The sequence below is a fragment of the Elgaria multicarinata genome, chromosome 2 (assembly GCF_023053635.1).
Source record: "Elgaria multicarinata webbii isolate HBS135686 ecotype San Diego chromosome 2, rElgMul1.1.pri, whole genome shotgun sequence".
NCBI classification, from domain to species: Eukaryota; Metazoa; Chordata; class Lepidosauria; order Squamata; family Anguidae; genus Elgaria; species Elgaria multicarinata.
Window position 1 is genome coordinate 6644084 of NC_086172.1, and position 27720 is coordinate 6671803.

General features: G+C 44.7%; 1 protein-coding gene across 1 annotated transcript in view; it reads right to left on the reverse strand.

Moving 5' to 3' along the window:
• Nucleotides 1–242: 242 nt before the first annotated feature.
• The window catches only part of TFAP2D (transcription factor AP-2 delta), a 53240-nt gene continuing 25762 nt past the window's right edge, over nucleotides 243–27720 (reverse strand). The window contains exons 6-8 of the mRNA XM_063118527.1: nucleotides 21723–21864; nucleotides 10048–10161; nucleotides 243–462 (exon numbers count right to left, since the gene is read on the reverse strand). Of these exons, the coding sequence (XP_062974597.1) occupies nucleotides 243–462; nucleotides 10048–10161; nucleotides 21723–21864 (476 nt within the window). The remainder of the gene's footprint in view (nucleotides 463–10047; nucleotides 10162–21722; nucleotides 21865–27720) is intronic.

Here is a 27720-nt window from a genome sequence, read left to right on the forward strand (position 1 = left end):
CTTTTAAAAAGGGGACAGTTTCATTACACAGTTACTGTATATTGTTGTCCTTGGGGTTGCTAAGGTTGGTGAGTTTTTAAAAACTTTTTCCCCCATTCAGTTTGGTCCACTGGAATTAAATCACCCTCAATGAGATATATAGATATAGATATATATCTAGATATATATAGATAGATAGATATATGCTTTTAAAAAAAATATCAGCAGCAAGGTTCTCTGGAAATAGATTCTGTTTGATGTAGCTAGTCTGTCTTTTCTGTTTTGCCCTCTTTCACAGCAGCCTCTGAAGTTTTCCGCAGGGGGGCTTTCTCCGAGTTGGCGTGTCCTTGGCCAGATTCTGCCGCTCCGCCATTTTTGTGCGCTGTGTGTTTTTCTAAGTAGTTCAGCATTTCACTGAGAACAGTTTGGAAAGTGCTGAGGGCAGCACATATTGCAGGAGTTCCAAAGCCATGAGTGATCAAACTGTAAAACGGGGAGAAAAAGAAAGAAATATTGAAGAGTTTACTGTACGCAGATTTTCATTTTGCTGAAATGGAAGACGTGCCCACTAAAATATTTATTACTTTTGAGGGAGGAAGACAAAAAAATAAAATAAAAATTATATCCAGGCCAGATAAAACTTCAAAAGTTGATTTTCTGGTTGGAGGGTTAAGTATGAGCCATCTGGAGACCAGATCGTCAGTGGGTGTAAACCAGTGTAAGTGCAAAAGGGACGCTTTGGATTCCATTGGCGTAAGCTGCTACCATTCATTTTCTCAAAGTGATTTGATGTGATGGCCAATAGGATTGTCTACTGGGATGATGAGGGATAAAGACCTCCCCCAACCCAAAGGCTCAAAGCTACAGCAGCTCTACTCATTATGATTTCTGTGGAATGCATCACTATTACAGCCATGTGGGACCTCTGTCCCACTCAGACCAGTCTGGCATTTGCCTTTGATACGTTTGCTGTGAAAATGAATAGCGTAACAACAGCGTTTCCCACAGCACTCATAATGTGTGTGGCTGCTCTTAGGGCCAAGTTGCATATGGAATAGTGCAAAAACTTAAGAGTGACTGGTCAATAGCATTTTGGGAGTGGGAGGGGGCAAGGTGAAAGCCATTTTCATTAGGAAATAGGTGTGGAGGTAAAGGGTTAACCCCCCCTTCCAAAATACCACAGCCCTGACCCAAATTGCAATTAGGAAAAAGAAAAAGACATCAGATCCCATCATGGACCTCCTGCATCACATGCAGTTTGGACTTTAGTGTGAATTAAAGTTTGTTTTGCCTCCCCCCCCCCCCGGGGAGGATTCTTGTATCTTTAATGGTTACCTGGCAGGCAGAAATCAGCAGTGGCGTATTTCCTGGCATAGCATTTCAATGGTGGAGGAAGCTTCACGTACTGATTTCTGCCTATGAAGTAGCAATGAAAAACACAGGAGCAATACTGTGTGGGGTGTGTGGGGGGAAGTTGGCAACTCTCCTGACTCCTCAAAGCTGTTTGACAGATTCAGATTCAGAACTGCTCTTCTCATTGCCCTAACCTATGGCTGTGTTGCTCCCTGCATACTCCTGAACATCAATGCGCTTCTTGCAAACACACTTTTGAAATAAGGAGGAAAGCCATGGGTCAGCGGAGGGTGATTTGGAGCAAAGCCAATAGAGAGGAAAACATTACCAAATATCAGAAGCAGTAAACCTCTAGTATCAGAGACAGTATGCTGGGGAACATGGGTGGGAGGGTGCTGTTGCACCGTGTCCTGCTTGTGGGTCCCTGGTTGATAGCTGGTTGGCCACTGGGTGAACAGAGTGCTGGACTAGATGGACCCTTGGCCTGATCCAGCAGGGCTCTCCTTGTGTTCTTATAGTCTTAAGTGCTGGGGTTGAGCGACACAAATGTCTGTGCACCGTTAGTTCCTCATTCCCTGTTGCGGTACATGGGCCTCCCTCTCACCACCAGTGAGCTGATAGGAGGCCACAGTTTGGTTCCCCTCCTTCAAGTCCTTTACCTACACGGATGCCATCTAGTGGTCTAGTTGCAGAAGGCACATCAAGCCCTGCCGTTCCTTCTGACAGCCCTGCTCCCTGTCAATTGCTGCTTGCTTGTGGCAGGGAGGAGAAGAAGGCGCAACAAGCATCTCTGAAGTGAGCCAGGAGCTATCCCTGAAAGATCAGCAACCCACTTTTCTAGTTGCAACCTACAGCCCTAGCAATACTCATGCATGGGTGGGTGTCTCTTAAAATGGCTGCTGCCATAGGCACACAAACATGATGACGTCCTTTATGCTAAATCACCCTAAAGAGCGCCACTGTGCCAAGGTAGCCATAGCAGCAGTTACAAAGTCTGTAACTCTGTATTCTGATGACAGAAGCTAGAAAAGGAATGGGTCTGGCTCAGAACTCATCGCTGGCATATGCTGGTACCAGTGGCACCTTCTCCAATGTGACCCGAATCAGGGGACACAGATCCCAATAAATGGGACCATACTGAGCCTCCATAAATCAGATTCAATAGAGTAGGTAGCAAATTAATCATTGTACTGTGCAGAAAAGAATTCAGTCGCTGGATGCTACTACATAGCAAGGATTTTGTGGTGGGGGAAACGGTTTCCGTACAGAAGGCAAGATTTAAAGATCCACTCTTCGTTTGGGATATACTCGAGATTAAATGGCAAAAAAAGCAAACAAAAACAATGCGTATTTATTATCGCTCCCATTTTTATATCTTATAATAACTATCACAACATTCTCAAGAGGGGAAGCCATGTATGGCTCTTTCTACACCTAGGGGTGTAGAGGGACGCGGGAGACGAGCCAGGGTTTCCCGGCTTCTGGGATCGTTGCCCTGCATCCATATGGCCATGCGACGTCCCAGAAGTGAAGAGGGACGTCGTGCCCATTGTGGCTGCCACTTTTTTAAAAAAAGTAACAGGAGGTGGAGCACAACCCTGCTTCTCAGCCTACCCCTGATCTCCCTGGACTGCCCTCGACCTGGCTCCGTCCCTCTGCTGAGCCCCGCTACTTGTGGGGAGGAGGAAAGAAGCCAGGATGGGCACCCACACCACCCGTGGTCCTCAGGATCGTCCTGGGACTGCTGGAAGAATCGGGTTTTCCCAGGGTTTCTTTATCCCGGAGAAAACCTGTGCCCATCCCCCTCTGACCCCGGGAGTCCCTGTGCGTCATTTGGATGCACAGGGAGCACCCAGGGACAACCCCGTGGAAAAAGGCCGGTATAGAAACAGCTTAATTCTGTTGTAAAGAAAACAGGGAAAGAGCCTTGTGGCACTTTAAAGTAGGGTTGTTGAACCTCTTTCAGCCTGAGGGCCGACGTCCACCTGGAGAAGCTGCATTCCCGGGGTAGGCATGGCTGTAGGCAAAAGAGGCAGGGCCAAAATGCTAACAGACAGAAGCAGAAAATGAGAGACTACCAGGTTACATGTCCACCATTGCACCAAAATGAGCATTCAGTCTCAAACAGCCTAAAATAAACAAACACACAAACAGAATTGCAAGCCTTCCTAAGCAGAGACTGCATGGGAATGTTGCTTAGATTTTCCCAGGCATCAATTATATCGATGTGGCTGAACAGTTTAAAGTTCTTGCTGCAAATAAGTAAGCGTTAAGAGAGGTGATTGGACCTTTTAGAATGGGGGGGGGGATACTGCAGGAAAGACAGGAACCCCCCAAATAATTGGTGGGGAGGGAAAGGGGAGGTGCCAAGGGAAGGGGTGTGGCCATATGAGAAACTGCAAAGGGCCCCCAGGCTTGAGTTTCTGCACTCCTGCCTTAAAGAATAAGAAAGGCAGACAAACTAGTAAAAAGATTGCTGTTTTGCTAAGCAGAAGGGACGCACAGCCTGTGTAAATTGCTTAAATCACTGGCCATTCAGTGCATAGAGCCAGGAAGGAGGGCAGAAGAATAGATGCTCACCAGTCTGAACAACAGATATGCACTAATCACCACTGGTCTCAATCAGCGTGGTGCTGATGGTGGCCTCAGCAGCCCTTCTGCCCTCCCTAGATAGCACCCTTGCTTTGCAGATGGCGTGCCATAGTGGCACTGCCGGCCTTATGATTCGTTGGAACAAGTCCTTGAACCTATTTATACAATGCGGAAAATATTATTTGTGAGGAACAAGCATCCAATCGTATCTCTAAAGAGCGTTCGGAGATCTTAGGGTTGGGAGGTAGTACGTCGTGCCAAGGTTTCTAGTCATTATGCAGTTTAACATATGCAACCATGCCTAGAAGCTTAGTGGAAGGGAAGTCTCTATCATGTTTTAATGAGACCCTTTCAAAGCAGCCAAAGAGGCCTCAAGACTTGGACTCTCCTTTGGCAGCAACCACAAGGTTGCTCACACCCCACCCCACCCTTCCACCCCCAGGCTGACGGAGACTTACAGCAAAGGAAATGTCTTCATTCTCTGTGGGAGGAGGGGGAAAAGAAGAGGAAGACGCCATCTGTCTATCCCCACTTTCTAACAATGGCCAAGTCTGGATATTTCTAGCAGCAGAAGTTGCTATCAAATATTTATACCATGCTGTGGCTGACTGATGGTGCTCAACAAGACAGTCATATTCTTCTGTTATGTCCTGCTCATTATGGAAAGCATCTAACCCCATGGGTGGCCTCCACGACCCCAAAACACCTACCCATGAAACCCATATATTATCTGAAAAGATAACTTCTGTTCATCTCCTCAGTCCACAACTTGTTCAAGGTGCTACTTAGAAGATGAAGTGACACTCCTCATGACTGAAAAAACCAAGGCTTAATACCAATCCATTCTACTCTTTGCAGAAATGCATTTTCGATGAGTACCATCTTTAGTGTTCTTGAATGCAACTTCCTTGTTAAACCATTACACTTTCCTAGAAGGCACATGGCCCTCACAGCCTCCAATTGTTGGCCTGCCACATGTTTATGTGCAGACTGTTTCCTGATGAGCAGTTACAAGTGGACCAGAGCACACATACCCTCTTGCATCATGGTGGACCTCTATGCCAGGGAATTAGAACACTGAAGGTCCACAGGAACTAGAACCCTGATATGCAAGGTTCCAGCTCCTGTGGAAGTCTGCATGCATGCATCTAGGAACATTGGCTCCTTTGGCTCAGATCTCCATGCCTACTGAAATCACAGAAAGAACAAGTAATGTGTGAAGGAAGCTACTGTAATTCCAAAGGCCAGTTAGGTGGGTGCATGGATGTTACACAGTCCACAAACAGGATGCTGTTATATTAAACTGATGCTGGAGAGAAAAAACGAATTACTGGGCAAGTTTGGAAGCCTACAAGTATACCCATAATGAACTCTATGCAACCTGCCCTATTTGAGTTCACAAATAGTATTATTAATAGGGATGTGCTCCGCTCCGATTAGAATCGGAGAATCAGAAGCGAATTGGCCTGCTCCGCCTTGCCCAGAGGCAGAGTAGAAGTGAACCGCGGACCCTTAGAAGCAAGGCGAAGAGAAGCACCCATAGGCAGAGCGCTTCTCTTTCTGCGGAGCGCTCCGATCGCCATTTTGAAAAATTTCACCCATAGGATTGCATTGCGGAAAGAATAGGGGATAACTGTGTTGTTTTTAAAGCTATCTTTCTGAAACTTCTTGTGCTTAGAGAGTCGTGGCTGGGGGTCATTTTGAGCCTACTCTCAGCTCTCTGCATGGTGCGGTTCATTTCCTACAATTTTTTTAAAAAAACAGGTAAAAAACCAGGGAGATTTACCTTTTTGAAGTGCTGAGGGGCAGAGTCAACTCCCGGTCATGATCACATGATCCCAAAGTCAGAGGAGGGGATAGGCAAAACAGGATACTTGGGATACAGGGAACTTCTCTTTCTTAGTCTGAACGGACTTTTCCCCGTGTTTTTTAAAACAGTAGCCCCACCAAATGCACAAACACAACCTGAAATCATATACTAAGCAAATAAATAACAGATAGGAAGCACAGCACTGCTACCCACCCTAACCTTGGTGAACAACTGAATAGATGTGGTGCAAGGGGAGGAGGTCCCCTAGGGCATGTGGACGTGCCCAGTGCACAGACATTGTGTCCTGCCCTGGAGGGTCATCAGAGCCCACCAAAGGTAAACCAGTGGAGAAGCAATGTCTATCATGAGTTGAAGTGTAAGTTTGCTTCTTAAAGAGTGGTTCCTAGACAGGGACAGTCAAAATTGGCATTATTTCCCCCTCCCCCTGGGCACGTCCACTTCCCTGTTACTGGTAAAAGACAGATATAGCCTTTTTAAAAAAATTCTTCCTGTTGTTTATTCAGCAACACTGCTGCTTTTAATTCCACCCCTCCTTTGTTTATTTATTTATTTATTCCATTTTATATTTACACCCCATAGCCCAAGCTCTCCTGGCTTTTCCTCTTCAGTGAAGTCAGGCAGGCTTTCATTGTGGTTCAACTCCTTATTGTTGATGTTGTTGTTGTTGTTGTTGTTGTTGTTGCTATTAATATTAATTAGTACTGCTATTAACATTATTATTTTGTTGTTTAGTAATGGCTGTGACCACAGTGCAGTCAATCAACTCTGAAGCAAGGATCACAAAGCTTTACTCTTATCCTCCTAGCCTCCTAGTTAGTTATGGGATGCAAAAGAAAAGGCATCTCTCTGTGCTGCTCCCACCTCACAGGGATGGTTTGCATTACTGGCTTTGAAACTATCCTTGGCTCACTTCCTTGTGCCTCCAGAAATATCTGCTGCCTGCCTGCCTTCCCTCCCTCCTCCCCTGCCCACCTCGCAGGGATGGTTTTTGTGTGTCTTGCTTTGACTCAGGGGATAAGTCCTTCCTGCGCTGACTTAGACTAAGTTCCAAATCAATTTTTCAAGTGTGGAAGAAGATTCATATAGGTTTATCTACTCCCCAATTCATGGCATGTTGGGATTTCTTTTGAAATGGCCCCTGTATGCAGCTTTAAAATCCCTGAGATACTGGGGTGTCCGATTTTCATAAATTCCCCAAAAATCAGGGGATGATGGGATTGGCTTGAAACTTGGCACCCATGTGGACACATGGATAAGCTGTCATGGGACCAAACGTGAGGTTTCTGATGTGCAAATTGACGTAGTTGTAGCATGGGACTTGATTTGTGGTGAGTTAAAAGGTTTAAGCCCCGCCAAAAATCAGGGGATGATGGGATTTGCTTGAAACCTGGCATGAATGTGGGTCTAGGTGGCATCTGTGAGGGTGCCCACTTCAATTTTTTTATCTTTCAAAATGTCGGAGAACAGTCCATGTCTGAAAATGGGGTGTCCGATTTTCATAAATTCTCCAAAAATCAGGGGATGATGGGATTGGCTTGAGTCTTGGCATGCATGTGTATCCATGGATAAGCTACCATGGTGCCAAGTTTGAGGTTTCTAACGTGAAAATTGACAGAGATATCGAAAGGGGTGTGAATTGGGGTTATGGGTGGTGCGTTAGAGGTTAAAGCCCCGCCAAAAATCAGGGGATGATGGGATTGGCTTGAAACTTGGCATGATTGTGGATCTAGATGGCATCTGTGAGGGTGCTCACTTCTAATTTTTTTATCTGTCAAAATGTCGGAGAACAGTACATGTCTGAAAATGGGGTGTCTGATTTTCATAAATTCCCCCAAAATCAGGGGAGGCTTGGATTGGCTTGAGTCTTGGCATGCATGTGTATACGTCCATGAGGTGCCATGGTGCCAAACTTGAGGTTTCTAACTTTAACAGAAAAAAAGTTGTATACTTTTTTGGATTTCAATGCAAGCCTATGGGGGGGAAAGCGGAGCTCCAATCCGGATCCGGAGCTCCACAGTGGAGCGGACTATAGGCGGAGTGGGGTGGAGTGAAGCAGCCTGATCCGCAAATTGTGGATCTGGAAGAGAAGCGGATCGGGGGTCCGTGCACACCCCTAATTATTAAATGCTATGGAAAATAGTACCCTTCTACAGGTACAGTTTTGCAAAAATATTGTAGCACAATAAGTAGGGGGAAAACTGATATGCTGTCATAATAGCACAAGACAAGGAAAGTATATATGGACTACTTATTGGTTCCATAAAACTAGGGTGACCATCTGAAAAGGAGGACAGGGCTCTTGTATCTTTAACAGTTGTATTGAAAAGGGAATTTCAGCAGGTGTCATTTGTATATATGGGGAACCTGGTGAAATTTCCTCTTTATCACAACAGTTAAAGCTGCAGGTGCCCTGCCCTCTTTTAAATCTGCTCACACTATTATAACTCCTGCAGCTTTAACTGTTGTGATGAAGAGGAAATTTCACCAGGTTCTCCATATATACAAATAACTCCTGCTGAAATTCCCTTTTCTATGCAACTGTTAAAGATAGAGGAGCCCTGTACTCCTTTGCATATGGTCACCCTAATAAAACCATAGCCCTTATAGGATTTTCAAATTAACTCCTAGAAATATTCCATTTTTACATTTTAGATACAATGCGGTGTTAGACATATTTTTGCTCCATTGCAACTACCTTTCTGTTCAGCCATATTGATATAATTGATGCCTGGGGAAATCTAAGCAACGGTCCTATGCAATATCTGCTTAGGGAGCCTTGTGATTGTGTTTGTTTTAGGCTTTTTGAGACTGAATGGTCATTTAGGTGCAATGGTGAACATGTAACACAGCCGCCTCTCATTTTCTGCTTCTGTATGCTGCGATGTGCACACTCCACTTCCTTTGTTCCACTCCGTAGCAGAGCACTAGAAGAAGAAAAAATCTGCTTCTCTCTTGGACCACTAGAGGGCGCTTCATGGCTCAGGTAAAGCAGCACCTTGGAGCAGAAGAGCTGATCTGAATGACGGGTTCAAAGCGTGCCTCTATTGCAACCCAGCATTCGTGTGTCTGAGAGCCAATTTTCATGAGTTTAGATTTCACGACAATACCACCCACCCACCCGCATATTCAACTGGAGACGTTTTCATCACAATGCATGCCAGTTATACGAAAATGGAAATGGTTTAATCAATTGATTATTTACTTATTTCAAACATGTACAACTCACATTGAGGGAACTGAAGGCAGCAAACAATAAAGTTAAAGACATCTAAAACAAAATCAAACTTTGACAGAAATACAAAGCGGCTATTAAAACAATTGGGCATCTTCCAGCAATAAAAGTAATTTGTGTTTAAATCAAATCAGAACACAACAGGAGCTGGAAAACCACTCATGGCCCCAAAGCACTCATAAACAGGAAGATTTTTAGCATCTGATAGATAGTCAGTAATAGGGTGACCATATGAAAAGGAGGACCGGGCTCCTGTACCTTTAACAGTTATGCAGAAAAGGGAATTTCAGCAGTTGTCATTTGTTTGTATGCATGCAGCACCTGGTGAAACTCCTTCTTCATCACAACAGTTAAAGCTGCAGGAGCCCTGTCTTCTTGATCAGATACAAAAGAGGGCAGGGCTCCTGCAGCTTTAACTGTTGTGATGAAGAAGGAGTTTCACCAGGTGCTGCATGCATACAAAAGACACCTGCTGAAATTCCCTTTTCTATGCAACTGTTAAAGGCACAGGAGCCCTGTCCTCCTTTCTATATGGTCACCCTAGTCAGTAAGGCGCAGGCAAGATGACCCTCCTTGTTTGGTGGGAGTCCCAGGCCCTGTGTGCAGCTATTTTATCATTTTCCAAACTAAGTCTTGGACAAGCAACTGGGCAAGAAGCTCCAAAGGGCCTCTAAAAACCAAAACAAACCAACCAACCAGGTTCCCAAGAGCTGTACAGTCCCCAAGGGTGAGGTTGTAGGAAGCTCTTGAGGACTGGGAACCAATGAGCTGTGTAAACTCTGAGATGGTCCACAAGGACTAAGCCTGAGGAAGTTCCCCAACCTAAAACGCCAAAGGCTCAAGTAGCCTCCCTTTATACACCATACACCACCACCACCACCACCCATAACACATAGGACTGGTAACAACTCACTCTCTAGTTTTAACAGATTCTAGTCCTAGCGTACGACTTGCCAGCATAAGCAACCTTCCTCCCAGCTTCTAAAATGTTCGCCAGCTTCTCCAAAGTTTCAAATCTTTTTATTTGAATGACTCCACAAAAGGACTTCAGAAGTCATACCTGAAATGTGTTAAATGTCTCTGGATGTCAAGGTCTAATATTGGAGTAGGTCTTGAGGATCCCAAGGGCGATCTGTCTTGGCTCAGCAGGTCCTGAAATTCTTTACATATTTGCCTACGATCAAAAGGGATGTGGAATTGTCAATCACAACATATTACATATATGAATTATTTGTTGTTTTTGGGCCACAAGCCTAGATATTTTTTGGGGGAAAACATGTATGATATAGTGCAATATTACTTCTACATTTTGTAAAATTTCTTCTGAATATGGTTGTCATGGATTCTGCATAAACTGACATGGGACACCCAATCAGTAAGACTTCTTTTATTCAGGGAAGTCTCTTGGTGAAAAGCTTAATGGTTACACACTTCAAAAATACTTAAAGCTGACAGATGGTCAGAAACTTTTAGGCTCCAAGATAACGTACAGTCGAAATGCTACTCACTGTAATAACAGCCTGGTTTTCCAGTTGCCATCTCAACGGTTCCAAAAATGGGTTCTAAGCCCAACCAAAGTTGGGGAAAGATTACTGATACAATCCTTCAGGCAATCACAATAGGGAACTCTTGAAAGGCTTAACAAGCCACCCCAAGGAAGCTAGTCCATGCGCAGGCCACACGTTGAGAGCTCAGGGGAACATGGGCAAAGCCTAAACAAGATCACAGGATGGGTAAAAAATCTCAGGCAGAACTCCTGTGCTTGTATTTTGGCCCTGGGAACTCCTTGCCACCTGAGTCTGCAGAGAAAAAGTCCAACAATAAAACAATCAACCCCAGTCTACCTTTATACTGAGTGGTTGATAACACACACAATCACAGGGAAGGTAAAACCTCAGGCAGAAGGAAACTCATGCTTGTACTTTAGCCCAGGGAACTCCCTGCCACCGGAGTTGGCAGAGGAAAAGCCCAACTGTCAATCCCAGCCTGCCGCTATGCTGAGCTGACCACAAACACACAATCCACAACAAACAAATGTTCAAGTCTATGAAAAGCCTCACAATCAAGCCGCACAATGCATGTGGCCGCTTTTCTTGTTCATTATAATGTACTTCCCTAGTTAGTGTGTTGCCTAAGCCACACTGTAGAACGGTTCTCCCTGTTTTAAAAAGCAGGAGGATTGATCAATGTCCGTTAGCTCCCTTCAGTTCCCATTGTTTAATCGCCTTTGTTTCTGGCTGCCTGATTTGTATGTACAGCCAGGCATGACGTCATGGTGTGTTTGTATCAGCCATTTACTCACATCCATTTTGCACCCGTAAATCCTACCAGCGGCTCCTGCTGTCCCTCAGAACATTTATACAGCACACAGTCTCCCTTCCTCCTGCCTAGGCAAAGGAACTCTGGCACCGGTACTTCTTGAAAGAGCATGTCACATAGGGAAGTACAGATCTCCCTGCCTCTCAAACTACAATTTCTACTTGAAATGCACAGGCGCACACCCTCTCTGCCCTAGAGAAGGGCCGGGTTCAACAATTTCTTCTTCAGAATGTGACTTGTTGTACTCTAACATGGCTTCTAGCTAGCTCCAGAAAATCCTACTCAATCCGGACAGGAGGTACAGAGATACAAGGACATAGATTTCAATATGAATGTTCAAAGATGATCTACAATTTAGTTCCCCATATGGTAACAGGGTTGTTGCCTGTGCCATTCCACTACCCCCCACCCCCGCTAAAGTGTACCCCCTCATTGCACTATAGTTTTCATAGTCTTGAGGAAAGGCCACAAATACTAGGGGTGTGCATGGACCCCCCAATCCGCTTCGTGGCCCAATCCTCTTCGTGCCGCTCCGCCTGTCTCCCGCTCTGCTCTGCGGAGTGAGATCTGGCTTCGCCGCTGTCACTATGTGGATGGCGCCGCCGCCGGCGGCGCAAGAGAAACCACCCACCCACCCCGCCCGCTTACCTTCCTCCGTCGCGGGCTTCAATTGAGGCCCCAGTTGAAGCCGGAAGAGGCCTCGGCCTTCACTTCTGGCTTCAAACGGGGCCTCAATTGAAGCCCACGACGGGGGAAGGTAAGCGTCCCTCCTCCCTGCTCCCTTACCTGGCGCCACCGCCGCCTCCGCTGCATGGATGGCGCTGGCAGCGGCGCCAGGTAGGCCAGGCCCCCGCCCCGCCCCCCCGCCCCCTTACCTTCCTCCGTCACAGGATTCAATTGAGGCCCTGGTTGAAGCCGGAAGAGGCCTCGGCCTTCACTTCCTGCTTCAACCAGGGCCTCAATTGAAGCCCGCGACAGAGGAAGGTAAGCGTCCCTCCTCCCTGCTCCCTTACCTGGTGCTGCCGCCGCCGCATGGATGGCGGTGCCGGCAACGCCAGATTAGTCCCCCTCCCCCCACTTACCTTCAGGTGAAGCTCCGGATTGAGGCGATCCTCTTTGCCTCGATCCGCAGCCCCCCTGACTCTCTTCACCTCCGCCTTTTCCGGAGGCGAATTAGGCCGCCTCGCTCCTGCTTCTCTGAACCGAAGAGAAGCGGAGCACATCCCTAACAAATACATACTGAGGAGAAGGGGGCAATACAGCATTACCCTTGTGGGACTTGCTAGGCAAGATTCCAACTGTCACCACTGAAGCCATCAGAGGGAAAGGAAGCAGCAGCCAGGCACCTCTCCATCGTGCCTGGATACAGCTCCAGCTAAGAGATCCCCTCCCTCTTGCTATCAACTGTTGCTGATGAGGCCATCAGAGGAAGAGGATGCGGCAGCCCTTCCACTGTGTCCATGTCCTTCTGCAACTAAGAATCCAGTGCTTAAATTTGCTTTTTTCTTCCTCCCTCCCAATCCCCTTTCCTTTTGTGTCATGTTTTTTAGATTGTAAGCCTGTGGGCAGGGATTGTCTGAAGAATTATTTTTGTAAGGTGTCTTGAGAGCCTTTTTTGGCTAAAGAGCGGGATAAGTGCTAAAATAAATAAATAAATCCAAAGAAATGACCAGTTACCCATCTAAAAGGCCACACTCTCAACATCTACATGGATTTCATCTACATGGTTAATTTCACCTCATGAACAACAGCTCTCATAGGACCCTTCCTCTCTCTGAGATCTACAGGGGAGGCTCTTATTCACTTCTTGTCAATATCAGAGATACAACCAGTTGGGAGGTGGGAAAGGGCCTTCTGCAGGCATGTGCCAAGATTTTGGAACTCCTTACCGAAGGAAATTAATCCACCCACCCCCAACAGCATTTTTTGCGAACTAATAAGTAAACAGTTTCCGCTTCGACAGATGTCTGATATTTTGGGATGAGATGGTTATTGTACTCACCCCTTGTTTTAAGATTGTTTCATCTGCTGCGAACTGTCCCGAACTCTTGTATTGCATTTTTTAATGATATTATTTTCTGTTGTTTTCAATACCTTGTGAACCACAAGGTATTTTGCCCCCTGCCCCTCTCCCCTCTGCCCCTGCCCCCTTTTTGACTTCAACTTCTCCCCCCTCCCCTGGAATGGGCCCCCCAAGAGCTTCTCCAAAATAGAACCGGGCCTTCAGGCCGAAAGAGATTCTGAACCTTCTGCTCTCTACCATCCAACTAACAGACATGACAACCACAAATCAAACTATTTCCCAGAATATTTGCTCATCTCCATGTCCGGATTTAAATAGGCCTTTCAAGAGTTAAAAAAAAAAAAAGCTGATGGGTGAGTGTTTTCCAACAGATTCAAAGCTCAATATGCTTGCGAGCAAGGCATATCTTTTTTTTTTTAAAAAAAATGACACCATTTCATAAACCCCTACAGCTATAGGAAATGAAAAATTGTAGTAGATGCATTTGCTTTCAAATTAGAAATACCAATTGCCTCTCTGGATGGATCATACCACAAATCTGTCTAGGCCTGCATTATGTCTGCAGTAGTGGGGACTTTTCCTATTATGTATTGTGAGCTTTTCCTAAGCAGAGATATACTGCTACTGAACATGGTGGTTCCATTTTTAGTTCTCAGGACAAATAGCCATAAGTAGATAGATAGACCTATGTTCCATGCATTTACATAGAAACATAGGAAGCTGCCTTATACTGAGGCCACAGCTAGACCTAAGGTTTATCCTGGGATCATCCAGGGTTTGCCCCTGCCTGAGCACTGGATCCCCTGTGTTTCACCTAAATGAACAGATTTGACCCCTGGACGATCCAGGGATAAACCTTAGGTCTAGCTAGGGCCTTAGTCAGAACTTTGCTCTATCTAGCCTAGTATTGTGGACACTGGCTGGCAGCAGTGGCTCTCCAGGGTTTCAGGCAGGATTCCTTCTGAACGATACCTGGAGATGCCAGGGATTGAACCTGCAACCTTCAGCACACAAAGCAGGTGCTCTATGACACAGAGATACGGCCCCTACCTATTTGCTTAGTCCTTATTAAAGTCAATTTTAAGTGCATTGCATTCATGTCCCTCATGGGATAAGTTGGTCCTGTGTGACCAACAAAACCCAGTACAGACACAGTACAGACAATTTCTCAGTTTGGCATTATTATTATTTATTTATTTATTTATTTATTTATTTATTTATATAGCACCATCAATGTACATGGTGCTGTACAGAGTAAAACAGTAAATAGCAAGACCCTGCCGCATAGGCTTACATTCTAATAAAATCATAGTAAAGCAATAAGGAGGGGAAGAGAATGCAAACAGGCACTGGGTAGGGTAAACAGGCACAGGGTAGGGTAAAACTAACAGTATAGAGTCCAAACAACATCAGGTTTTAAAGGCTTTAGGAAAAAGAAAAGTTTTTAGCTGAGCTTTAAAAGCTGCGATTGAACTTGTGGATCTCAGATGTTCTGGAAGAGCGTTCCAGGCGTAAGGGGCAGCAGAAGAAAATGGACGAAGCCGAGCAAGGGAAGTAGAGGCCCTTGGGCAGGTGAGAAACATGGCATCAGAGGAACGAAGAGCACGAGCGGGGCAATAGTGTGAGATGAGAGAGGAGAGATAGGAAGGAGCTAGACCGTGAAAAGCTTTGAAGGTCAACAGAAGAAGTTTATATTGGATTCTGAAGTGAATTGGAAGCCAATGAAGAGATTTCAGAAGTGGAGTAACATGATCAGAGCGGCGAGCCAAGAAGATGATCTTAGCGGCAGAGTGGTGGACCAAGACCAATGGACTGATGTGAGAAGAAGGAAGGCCAGTGAGAAGAAGGTTGCAGTAGTCCAACCAAGAAATAACCAGTGCATGAACAAGCGTCTTGGCAGAAGAGACAGACAGAAATGATCGAATCCTGGCAATATTATACAGGAAAAAAATGACAGGATTTAGCTACTGCCTCAATATGAGGAATAAAGGAGAGCGAGGAATCAAATATAAAGCCAAGACTACGAGCTTCCTTGACCGGAGTAAGTGTAACATCATTGACAGTAAGAGAGAATGAGACATGAGGGGAAGGTTTAGGAGGAAAAACAAGCAATTCAGTCTTTGCCATATTAAGTTTCAAATGACGATGAAGCAGCCAAGCTGAGATATCTGAAAGACATGCCGAGATACGATCGTGAACATCAGGAGAAAGTTCCGGAGATGAGAGATATAATTGTGTATCGTCGGCATACAGATGATATTGGAGGCCGTGAGATTGAATAAGCTTACCCAAGGGCAACATGTATAAGGAAAACAAAAACGGGCCAAGCACCGAGCCTTGCGGGACCCCTACTGAAAGGGGAAAAGAGGAAGACGAGCTGCCATTAGCCAACACGCTGAAAGAGTGACCCGCTAGATAGGAGGCAAACCAATTATAGACAGAGCCACAAAGTCCAAGGTCATGAAGGGAGTCTAAGAGAAGATCATGATCAACCGTGTCAAAGGCTGCAGTTAGATCAAGGAGAATAAGAACGGAATAAAGGCCTTTAGACTTGGCAGTAAGAAGATCATTGGTGATCTTAGTAAGGGCTGTTTCAGTGGAATGCAAAGGACGGAATCCAGATTGAAAAGGATCCAGAGCAGAGTTACTAGACAGAAAGTCAAGACAACGAGAGTAGACCACACGCTCCAGGATCTTTGAAACAAACGGCAACAAAGAGACAGGTCGGTAGTTAGACAGAGATAGCCTATCAAGAGTAGGTTTCTTGAGAATGGAAGAGACTGTAGCATGTTTAAAAGCATAAGGAAATGAACCAGAGGACAGAGAAAAATTAATAATATGAAGCAAGGAAGGGAGGATAGCGGGAATAAGATTTATAAAGATGCGAAAAGGGATCGGATCACGAGAACAAGTGGAAGGCTTCAAAGAGTGCAGTATTGTAGACAGTTCATCAGCTGAGACCGAAGGAAACACAGAGAAATTTGCAGAAGGGACTGACAGATGAGGAACAGGAACTGGAAGAGGAGCAGAGCTGGCCAGATCAGAGCGAATAGTTTGGATTTTAGCATTGAAAAAAGAGGCAAAGTTATTAGCAGACAGAGAGGCGGGGAGAGATGGTGGATTAGGCTTCAGAAGAGAATTGAAGGACGCAAAGAGGCGCTGAGGATGCCTAGCATTTGACTGGATCAACGTTGAGTAGTACTGCTGTTTGGCCAGTGAAATGGCAGAAGAGAAAGAGGAGAGTACAAATTTGTAATGGACAAAGTCCGCCCAGTCCCTGGTCTTACGCCAAAGGTGTTCAGCTGCCCGGGAACAAGAGCGAAGGTAGCGGAGGAAAGAGGTGAGCCACGGTTGGGGTTGAGAATGGCGAACTATCCGAGTTGTAGATGGAGCAAGATTATCAAGAGTTGAAGATAAGGAGGAATTAAAGGAGGAAACAGCTGAGTCCAAGGAGACAGCCGAAAAGACAGAAGGGAAAGAGGAGGCTAGAGACTGAGAAAAAGCCTCATAGTTGATAGATTGCAAGTCACGACAAGAGCGAGAAGCGGGACGTGAAGGAGGAGGATTGTGAGTAATATTGAAAGAAACTAGATGATGATCTGACAAAGGAAAGTCAGCAGTAGAAAAGTCCAAAACGGAGCAGTTCCGAGTGAGAACAAGATCCAGACAGTGCCCAAGGGAATGTGTGGGTCCATCAGACCAAAGCTTGAGATCATAGGAGGAAGATAAGGAGCGAAATTGTAGAGCTGCAGCGTCTTGAGGGTCATCCACATGGATATTGAAGTCACCCAAGATAAGAGTAGGACAGTTATCAGAGAGGATAAAGGACAGCCATGAATCAAAATCAGAGAGAAATTTTGAGGATGAGCCTGGGGGGCGGTACAAAACTGCAATCCGCAGTCGCAATGGAGCGAAGAGCCTCACCACATGTGCCTCAAAGGAGGAGAAACAATGTGATGGTGGAATGAAGAGAGGCTGGAACTGGCACAAACTAGATAATAAAAGACCCACACCACCACCCCGACCCTCTGGACGACTAGTGTGAGAGAAAGAGAGTCCTCCAAGAGAGAGGGCAGCAGAGATGGCAGTATCATGGGCAGGAAGCCAGGTCTCAGTAAGAGCAAGGAGGTGGAGAGACCTAGAGATAAACAAGTCCTGAATGACAGGGGCCTTAGAAGCAACAGAGCGACAGTTCCATAAGGAACACGAAAAAGGCAGCTGAGAAGAGGGGAGACACCGAATAGGAACTAAGTTGGGAGAGATGAAATTGGAACGAGCCATAAGGAACAGATATGAGGGGAAAGGAATTAAGAGAAGAAATGAGGAGAGCGATAGCAAGTAGGCAGAGAAGTAAAACAAGCGCAGGACAGGATTAACCAGAACTTGCTTGGCCAAGACCAGTAGCAAGCAAGGCATGCAATATGAAAGCCGCTGTCGCCCAATTGTACTCAGGCAACAGTACAGTACATCAAAATCAATTATCTAAAATATCCTGGCCACAGCTCAGGAAAAGTTAAAACGTTTGGGGCTGGTTAGCTTAGGGGTGCAAGGTGAGACATGATAGCGCATATGCTATTATGCATGGTATAGAGAAAGCACCTCGCAATAAAAGACACCTGGGTGGATCATGCAGTGAAACGGGAGGGAGGGAGGGAGGGAGGGAGGGAGGGAGGGAGAGAGGTTCCGAGGGAGAGCTCTACTGCCTTCACGTCCTGCTTGTGGGCTTCTCAAAGGCCCCTGCCTGGCTGGCCACTGTTGTGAGAACAGAGTGCTAGACTAAATGGGCCTTTGGTCAGATCCAGCATCGCTCTTCTTATGTTCTTGTATCTGGGCAGAATGCTTTTCTTTGCTTCCGAGTATTTGCCTAATATTTACCCCTTTATGGCAAACCAAATGTATATATTTTACTCAAAAAGAGAAATGAAAGTACGTTCAAGCCAGATAAGTCAGGAGCTGCATTAAAATGAAAGCAGGTAGTATTCGTTTTTATTATTTCAGTCTTTAGAGTGTCAAATCATTGCTCTCAAAAGCTATAATGAAAATCACTAGAGTGAGTAAGCCTAGAGTAATTTCCATTCAGTCTTTCTTCAGAGATGGCGGCTTGTGTGAAGCTCTGATACTCTTGGCAGGAAGGGGTCACTTTGAAACGAGATGGTGATGTGTGTGTGTGCGTGCGCACGCAGATGTGTGAATTGGTCTATGTTAGTCTTAGTTAAATGTTTTAAGATTCTGTTTGGTCTTTAAAAACCCGGCAGAGTAATTGTTTTTATGCCTCCTTGGGGAAGATAAAGGCCTTCATAAGGCCTATTTGCCTCTGGTATGTTTGTGCATTATAGAACTTCTGATTGTAATGACTGTGTGCAGCCTAATAAAAGTGGTGGCTTGTTTCCTTCCATTTAAAGTCAGTTGTGTGATTTTGGACCATTGCATGCTGATATAGCCAAAGGGGATTCTTTGAAGCGGGGTGACACATCAAGTAGGAAAGAGGTTCCCTTTTCAAGGAAACAGAAAGCTCACTACTTTCATTGAAGCCTTTGATCTTGTATAAGTTATTTGCAGTCACCTGAATCTTGTCACCAGGCTCCACGTCATGGCCGTTGAGAATGTCAAAGAGCCATCATCAGCCCATCGAGATCGAGAAGCTTGCTCTCTGCCCTTGGACATGAATTGATATTTGGCGCTGGTGCAAGACAGACAGCCTGATCCATAGACAAATTTGGTTGGAGTACAGTTAATTAAGCCCCATATAGTCCCATAGCATTCTCAAAGCCAGCAGAACATATGAGCTGAGCTTATATCATGTGCTTGAACTTAATTATTTCTGCTGCAATTATTTCTAATAATTATTTTAATGCTGCAGTTCACAATGGACTAATTTAGGAGCATTTAGTGAAGTATTTTTACCTACGTGGATTCAAAGTCAAATTTCCTCCCAAAAAACTATGGGCCAATTCCCACATCACAATAACCCACCATAGGTTAATTCACGCATGAGTCTCTGGCGATGGCTGGACCAGACCTATATCCTGGGATTGTCCCGGGATCATCCCTGTGCATCCAAATGACACTCAGGGGATCCCAGGAGCAGGCAGGGATGACCCCTCCATTTGCCTCGGATAATCCTTACGTCTAGCTAAGGCCTCTGAGAGATGTGCTGATTTTGGATATGAAAGCTGCAGTAGGGGTGTGCCATAGCTTGCTGTGTCATGCAAACCTAGGTGTTGTGGGTTATTTGAGGGTTAAACAACACTCACATAACCCTAGCATCCATTAAACCCATTTTGTTTAATTCTCAAATAACCGATGACACCCAGGTTTGCAAGATGTAACAAGCCACGGTACACACCCACCACAGCTTGATGTTCTAAATGGCAGCTGGCATGTATTTCAGAGCTCCAAAGATAAATTAACCCTACTATGTCTTCTTATAACTCTACTATGTCCTACTATGACGTGCAATCCAGGTCTCTGGGTGGTACGGTGTGATTGGAGAAGGGCACCAACGTGTGCAAAGACTAGAATCTTGGAAGTCTGGAAATATGTTTGTTCAAATCTCCATGACAATGAAACTCAGTGGGTCAAACTAAACCAGTCTGCCTCATAGACTATGATAAGGATGGAATGGGATGATGTTAAGTGCAGCATTTCTGAACCCCATGAGGGCATGCACATGTGATGACAGACAGATAGGCAGAGATACATAGTTAGTAATGGTGCTTCATATGTGTTGTGGCCTTTGAATGTTTGTTCAGAAATAAGCTCCCATTTAATAAGTTGACTCACTTTCTAATACTTGAATTTAGAATTGCAGACTTTGCTCATGTATCAAGCTTAAATCAAAGTCAAATCAGTGACGGAAATGTCTTCCAATTCAGTTTGATGATGACTACAATTTTAAGAAGCATTAACCGAGAGCTTTCCTTCAAAAACATGGCATTTTAAAAATAAAACTGTCGACTTTGGTAAAATTTGCCACCAAGATTTCAAGAAAGATTTTTTCTCAAGTTGTCAGAGTTCACCTAAATCTCAAAAAATCAATGACTGTCATAAGATCTACCAAAGGGCAGCCCTGCGGCTGGCCTACAGAAGAAAAACATATGCTGTTCTCATTTCAGTACATCCACTTAAGGATCCCTTCTGTATCAGATCCACCACATTCTTCCTTGCTCAAGGATACCAACATAAAGGATAACTTATCAATTGTTCTATTGTGATATCTTTATTATATGTTTGAACTTTGGGCCAATTTACTCAAGACATTATTATTATTTTTTGCAAATTGCAGTCAGTAATTCCGGTAAGAAGTTACTAGTGCAAGCGTGCTATAGGAGAGGCTCACATATACGGTTTGTACCCCAATGTCAGCTGCAGGCATCTGGAATTCAAATCACAGACACATCAGGAAACAAGACATGTATACAAGCCATTCACATAACACATTTGCACATCTTTGGAGAACTTTTGGAAGGAATAATCCTATGGCTATAAAGCATTAAAAAAAAAAACCTTAAAAAAAAGAGATTTGTTTGGTTTTTTTAAAATAATAATAATAATAATCCAGAAGCACAATTTTCCAGCTCTTGAGTGAAGGGAATACTGCCACTTTCAGGCTAGAAGTGGAGCACACAGATCCATGACATGCAGCCAATCAATTCCGACTATGCCCAGTAGAGGGCAATAATGACACAATCAAAAACAACCATCAATTCACATGGCTGTCATCCATTAAACAGTTGACTCCAATGATGCACCAGCAGCAGACATGTGAAAACACCTCCCCCTCCTCGGCTGATCTCTCCTTCTCACGCAAACGGCCTACTTGCATGAGCTGCGCACGATGGAGGCGAGAAATTGTGTGACATTACAGTTTGTATTCCAGGAAAATAAAAACCTCAACTTGCAACAAAGAAGAAAAATGAACTTGCAAAAAACACTGGGAAGGGTATGCTCTTTTGTGATTTTGCATCTCGAGTATTATATTGCACATGCACCACCCACGAAAGCAGGGACTTTTTTTGCTGCCAAGTATATTGGTAGAACTGACATACAGTATCAGAACTGATATGTACAGCACAGTCTTATGAATGTTAACCTATAAATAAGTCTCAGTAAGTTCAATGTGACTTTCTCACTAAGGAGATGTAACTGGAATTGCAACCTCCATATCTTATCAATTTACATATCATGAAAATAATGTGCTGTTCGGAAGGAGGTGGAATTGGCCGCGCTGACTCAACGCTATTTGAAAGAGCCAAAGAAGGAACAAAAAGGTACGTTCTACATTGGTTCCATCTGCACTGTCAGGAAACCTTTATCTTGGAGACCTACAGTTGAGTTGATCCAACCTCAGGTTTCAAATTGGCATGGAAACTACATGGCTGATCTTGACTTACTTTGTTGCTAGGATCATCTTTTTCCTTGCTGTCTGTTCCTTCTGTTCCATGTGCTGTCTGGCAAGATGTTCGCCAACTGCCTTGGCTGGGAATTCAGTTTCACAGGTGTAGCCAAAATCCCTGGCCAAATGCAAAGCTTCTCCTATGAGCAGAAAGGGTGGGGGAGAGAGGAAAAACCTGTCATTTACATGCACCCTTACATAGAATGTACAGACAGCGGCCCTAATTTATTTATGGAGAGCACTTTTACCCCCACTCTTCAGCTGAAAAGTCTTCCAGCAAGGCTGGGTGAGAAAGTTGGGACAAGGCTGGGGAGACACGGGTTCAAATTCCTGCTCAGCCAGGAAACTCACTGGGTGATCCTGGACCATTCACCCTGAGCTCCTTGGAGGAATGGTATGATATAAATGTAATTAAGAATTTGCTAACTCAGGCCTTAGCTAGACCTAAGGTTTATCCCGGGATCATCCCGGGGTCATCCCTGTTCATGTAAATGACACAGGGGATCCCAGGAGCAGGCAGGGATGACCCCGGGACGATCCCAGGATAAACCTTAGGTCTATCTAAGGCCTAACTATGGGCTCATCTACACCAAGCAGGGTATTCCACTATGAAAGCAGTATATAAAAGGCAGGAGCCACACCAAGCAGCATATAGCAGTATGAAAGCGGTATATACTAGGGCCATAGCTAGACCTAAGGTTTATCCCTGGATCGTCAGGGGTCACACCTGTTCATCTAGGTGACACACAGGGGATCCAGTGCTCAGGCAGGGGCGAACCCTGGATGATCCCAGGATAAACCTTAGGTCTAGCTGTGGCCTTAGTCTCAATGGGCCCTAACAGTTGTCCGTGCACTTCAATACCACTATAAAGCAGTAGTGTGGCTCCTGCCTTGTATATACCACTTTCATAGTGGAATATCCTGCTTGGTATAGATGAGCCCATAGTCTCATGCAATCCTCACTCCACAATGAGGGTCCGTTTCCTGAAGCTAACTGGTAGCTTGATAGCTTTAAAGATGTAATGGAAAGATGAGAAGATTCATTGGGGGGGGGAGGAAAACATGTTGAACATTTTCCTAATTCACAGTTGTAGTTCCTTCCACCATAGTATTCAGAGGATGCTGTCAATTTTAATCCTAAGGAAACCTAGCATTGTTTTCTTTTTTTAAAAAAAAGTATTAAGTTCATTTAAGTACAAAGCACCTATCTTTCGATCTGAGACTTCTTTTTCAGAAGGTTTAAACACAGCTCCAAAGCTCATCACAGGCACTGTTCATTAGACACAGCAACACTCACCAACATGGTAATCTTTCAGCCTTTATAGACACAGCTTTGAATTCTAGGAAAATCTGCAAAACCTGTTTAACCATAGAAAGAGACCATGACAGGGCACACAGGCAGGTAGACACAGGGACACACAAATGAATTAGTGTGTGTACCACAGCAGTAATAGCTCTACTGCCTCCAAGGCCACAGCTAGACCTAAGGGTTATCCTGGGATCATCCAGGGTTCACCCCTGCCTGAGCACTGGATCCCCTGTGTGTCACCCAGATGAACAGGTTTGACCCCTGGACGATCCAGGGATAAACCTTAGGTCTAGCTAGGGCCTAAGTCTCTAAAAAGCTATCATCTGTAGACAGCCTTTCAGTGAACACTAACATTGCAAGACTCCCCAGTGTCTGATGGCTGAAGTGTTGCACACGTGCACGGATTCTCACCTTTTCCTGCCTGTTTTCTTCTCCATGCCTACTGATTGTGTGGGCTTCCACTGTTTAATTAAACTGTGAAGCTTGTCTTAAATGAGCAGTCAGGAGACTAGCAAATACCATCAGGGACTGAGCTGCACGAGCAGAACTTCTGCAGAGAGGTTCAGTTCCTCCCAAATGCTCCTCCCCATTCAGAAGGAATGGAAATCCCACATGGAATGTTTTTCTAAGGAAATGGCCAGTTACCAAGGACCTATGTATTGGTATGGTGCAATGCCCAAGAATACCATGTACATTGGGGATGGGGAACCTGTAGTCTTCCAAATGTTGTTGTACTCCAACTCCCAGCAGCCCCAGCCAGCATGGCCAGTCTGGGATGATGGGAGTTGTAGTCCATGACATGGAGGTGAAGGGCCACAGATTACTCACTGCTGGTGTACATGAAGATACACACTGACTTGCCTAGCTTTATCACTCACTCTCTTCCAGTGATCTATCCATCCTTAAGAGTGTAGTCAGTGGTTAGCGAGGCAGTAGGCACAGCGAAGTCCCTCATCACAACAAAAGCAGGAATAGATGGAAAGGTTTCCCAGCTACTAGGTGTAATACTGGCATAGTATAATGGCTTGAGGGCTGGTCTTGGACTGGGTCAGATCATGAAATTAACCAGACAGTCTTGGACAAGTCATTATCTCTCCTAATCTAATTTCGAAGCCCTAAAAAGAAGGAAAATACACTTGGAAGAAGCTCTATCTATGGTTCCTGTCAAGCACCCTCATTATTAGCGTGTCCTAAGAAGCAGGCAGAAAGCTTCAAGTGCTGCTTCCTAGGATGCTCTAGGAAGTACGCTTCTCTGGAAGTAACCATAGAGTCTGTTCCTAGAGCATTTTCTCCCCCCCCACCTCCAAATATTGAGGATTTGAGGGTTGCCAGGCAAAGCTTGTGGAGCTGCAGTTTTTCACCCCTGTGCGAGGGTTGCATTGAGGATAAAGTGGAATTGTCGTATGTGTGCTGCACTGAATTCCCGTAAGGAGGGCTGAGACAGACAGGTTAACAGGGCCAGAGGCAATCTGCACGTGTCGATTCATTAGTATTTGGTAGTGACTGTGGTTATGTCCCTTGCTGTGTAACCCAAAGTCTGAAGAGTCTCAAGGAATGGTGGGCCCAGTTGAGCTGCTCTTCCCTTGTATTCTAACTCTTTGTGTGTGTTTTGGAGGGGGTGTGTGTGCACTGGCACCATTCTGGAGTTCTGGAGTTCTCTGTCCTACACTCTCCAGTTCATAAGCACAAGCAGCAGCACAGGAAAGGGATGAATAAAAAGATTTCAGTCTTTCTAAATAGAACCAGCTTTTGTTGATCTCTCACATGTAGACAATAAGGAGTTCCCAAGCCCACATCACCTTTGCCAAGTTAGTGTGGAGGCTACTTGCACCACCCCATAACCCTTCAACAGGCCATGGGTACTTGGTGGTTTGTTAATCAGCCCAACAAGCCACCATCACTGGGTTCAGACGTAACCCTAAGCTGTGCCTGGTAAGGGTAATTATGCAAATCAGCCATCATTTGACCTGCACGAGCAGGTGGTATATAAAGCCGCAGCGGCTTATTAACACCCTGTGATTGAACGAACCAGGTCAGTGTGCGTCAGAAGAGTTAATAGTTATTTCATGTACCATCAGCACCTTTTGATTCTTTTGTTCTGGTTAGTGACCCCCTATCTTTTCACAGTATTGAGTGGAACTCTCTTTTTGGGAGTGGTTAATCCTGCCAAGCCTCCCCTGTCACATTCCCCATTATTGTGGCAAAAAGAGGTTGGGATCATGTGTTTGCCAAGATAATATCTAATTAAAGATTCTGGCAGTTTAAAATACTCATCATAAAATTTCACAAAACATGTTGGGCCTCTTTGGATGTAGTTTTAAAACATTGCTCTCCCCCTGCCCTGGCACAAGCCATGAGGAGATCAGAACTGTTCACTTCTGCTTTTAAATTAACCAGAGTTCCCTGGTACAGCCACACTCAGGGGAACTCTGGGTTGTTTAAGCTATGTTATGTTCACCCAAGCCAGTAACAAACTGTAGTTTATTATCTGGCTTGTTCACTTTGGCCACAGCTAGACCTAAGGTTGAGCACTGCCTGAGCACTGGATCCCCTGTGTGTCACCTAGATGAAGAGGTTTGACCACTGGACGATCCAGGGATAAACTTTAGGTCTAGCTATGGCCATTGTGTGCAATCCTAAGCATGCTGAGACAGAAAAAAAGTCCTACGTTACATTCTAATCCACAAACCAGAAGCACAGCAGAAAAAGTTGCAGCCCAAAAGAATTAAGAGGAGGAAATGCTAGGAGATGAAATACAATGCAAACAATGTAAACATTTTGAGAAGAAATATATTTATGACTACAAAATACTTATGAAGACAGTAAAATCCAAGTCTTGTTGGGCAGGGATGAATGGGTGGGAGATAACGGAGAAAGAATATCTAGATTCTACTATAACTTAAATTCAATCAATTCCTTGATATTATGATCTGAGTGCAAATATTTGTTACATCTTTAATTTAATTGGCTCTTGCATACAAGTTCTAAGAGTTGCAAGTTTTTTTTCCCATTCATAACATCCCTGGTTCAAATAGCATCTGAGATGGCTGAACAGGGGGAAAGCACCTAACTCTACAATCTGAGGAAGTGTATTTGTTTAGTTACTGGACAGCCACTGAAAAACACAGATCCTATTTAATTCCAAGAGGCGGGAATGAAACTCTCTTTGGGTCCCTGTGGAACTGGGCTGAAGGTTCAATGGAAATGAATGGGTGATCCTAATAAAAAGCCAAAACTTTCACTTGGAACTCCTAAAAATCCATATTACTGCATCAATTTCCTGCTCCCTGCTCCATACTCAATGTTAAAGAAATTCCAAGGTGGCTTTTTCTTCCCAGCTTGGTTCCAAAAGGTAGCACACACTTCACCTTTCAGTGTAAGAGTACTATAGCTTTCTAAGCCAGACAAGTCCAGGTACCCTTTAAATGTTCCAGTATCACCATTTGGTGTCACCTTTCCATGCTTACAGCATTAACAGTAAAATGTAAAAGGTGTAGTCAATCGCAAGGGTCCTCACCAAAACATCATCATCTTCCTGGGGAGGAAGACTCTTGCTATTGGCCCCGCCCAGGTGGTTTTGCGCATTTAAACATTATCATGTTTAAATGCACATGTTCAAGTATCATGGGTTGGATCCACAGAAAAAGCAGCTCCAAAGGTTCTATTTAAAGGCCAACTCAGGCCTTAGCTGGACCTAAGGTTTATCCCGGGATTGTCCTGGGGTCATCCCTGTTCATGTAAATGACATACAGGATATCCCGGGAGCAGGCAGGGATGATCCCAGGACGACCCCAGGATAAACCTTAGGTCTAGCTAAGGCCTTAGTGAAGATTAATGACTTGGATCTTGTGTTTTTTTTTCAAAGCTATGTGCATTAATCCTGAATGTGAAGCCACTTTTTAACAGCATTTTTTTTTTTAAAAAAAAAAAAACACTGGCTGGTAGCTTCTGTAAGTTAAAACACAATTCAGAGAATTCACCTCTTTACTTCAGAAACCCCATAAAAGGTTGAGGTGTTCAATTAATTAATTAATGTGCTAATTACGTGTTAAAGCCAACTCTGCCATGTCTAGCCAATTCACAACCCTAGGAAGAACCAAGTATTAAGAGTAAGCCTTTGTTGTATCATTTTAATTTCCTTTGCGTTGTGTCAGTTTAAAAGTGGAGAAAATGCTCAGGGGGCATAATTTCCTAGGTCTCACTAGCACACCTTTACTGTACATGATGATCTGTCTGTGGAGGAGAGGTTAAAACATCAGGACATATCCTACTGAATCAAGTATATTTATTTTACAGGTGATTTACGCCTTTTCTCTCTCCTTTTGGAGGACCGAGCATTGTGATTTGCAACAGGACAGCAAAACATGCCCCCTTTTTTTGTGCCAAATGGAAGCCATTGCATCCTCTCTCACACGCACCCTCATACATTTGTTCTAGCCTTTCTTTTCTGACCTATCTTGTGGATATGAAAAGAAAGCTTCACCTCCCCCTCCCATATTCCTTAAAAAGGTAAGACTGCTGAACATTACACAGGTAAAGCCAAGGAGGAGAGGTTTGGAAATCCACAGATAAGCTTTCTCCTGGGGCCCTTGCTTGCTTTTGGCTTTCGCTCCACCTAGGAGCATCCCTTAGTCTTGGGGGGACCCAGGAGAGCTTTATGCTGCTCCTTGCACCTGCTGGCAGAAGC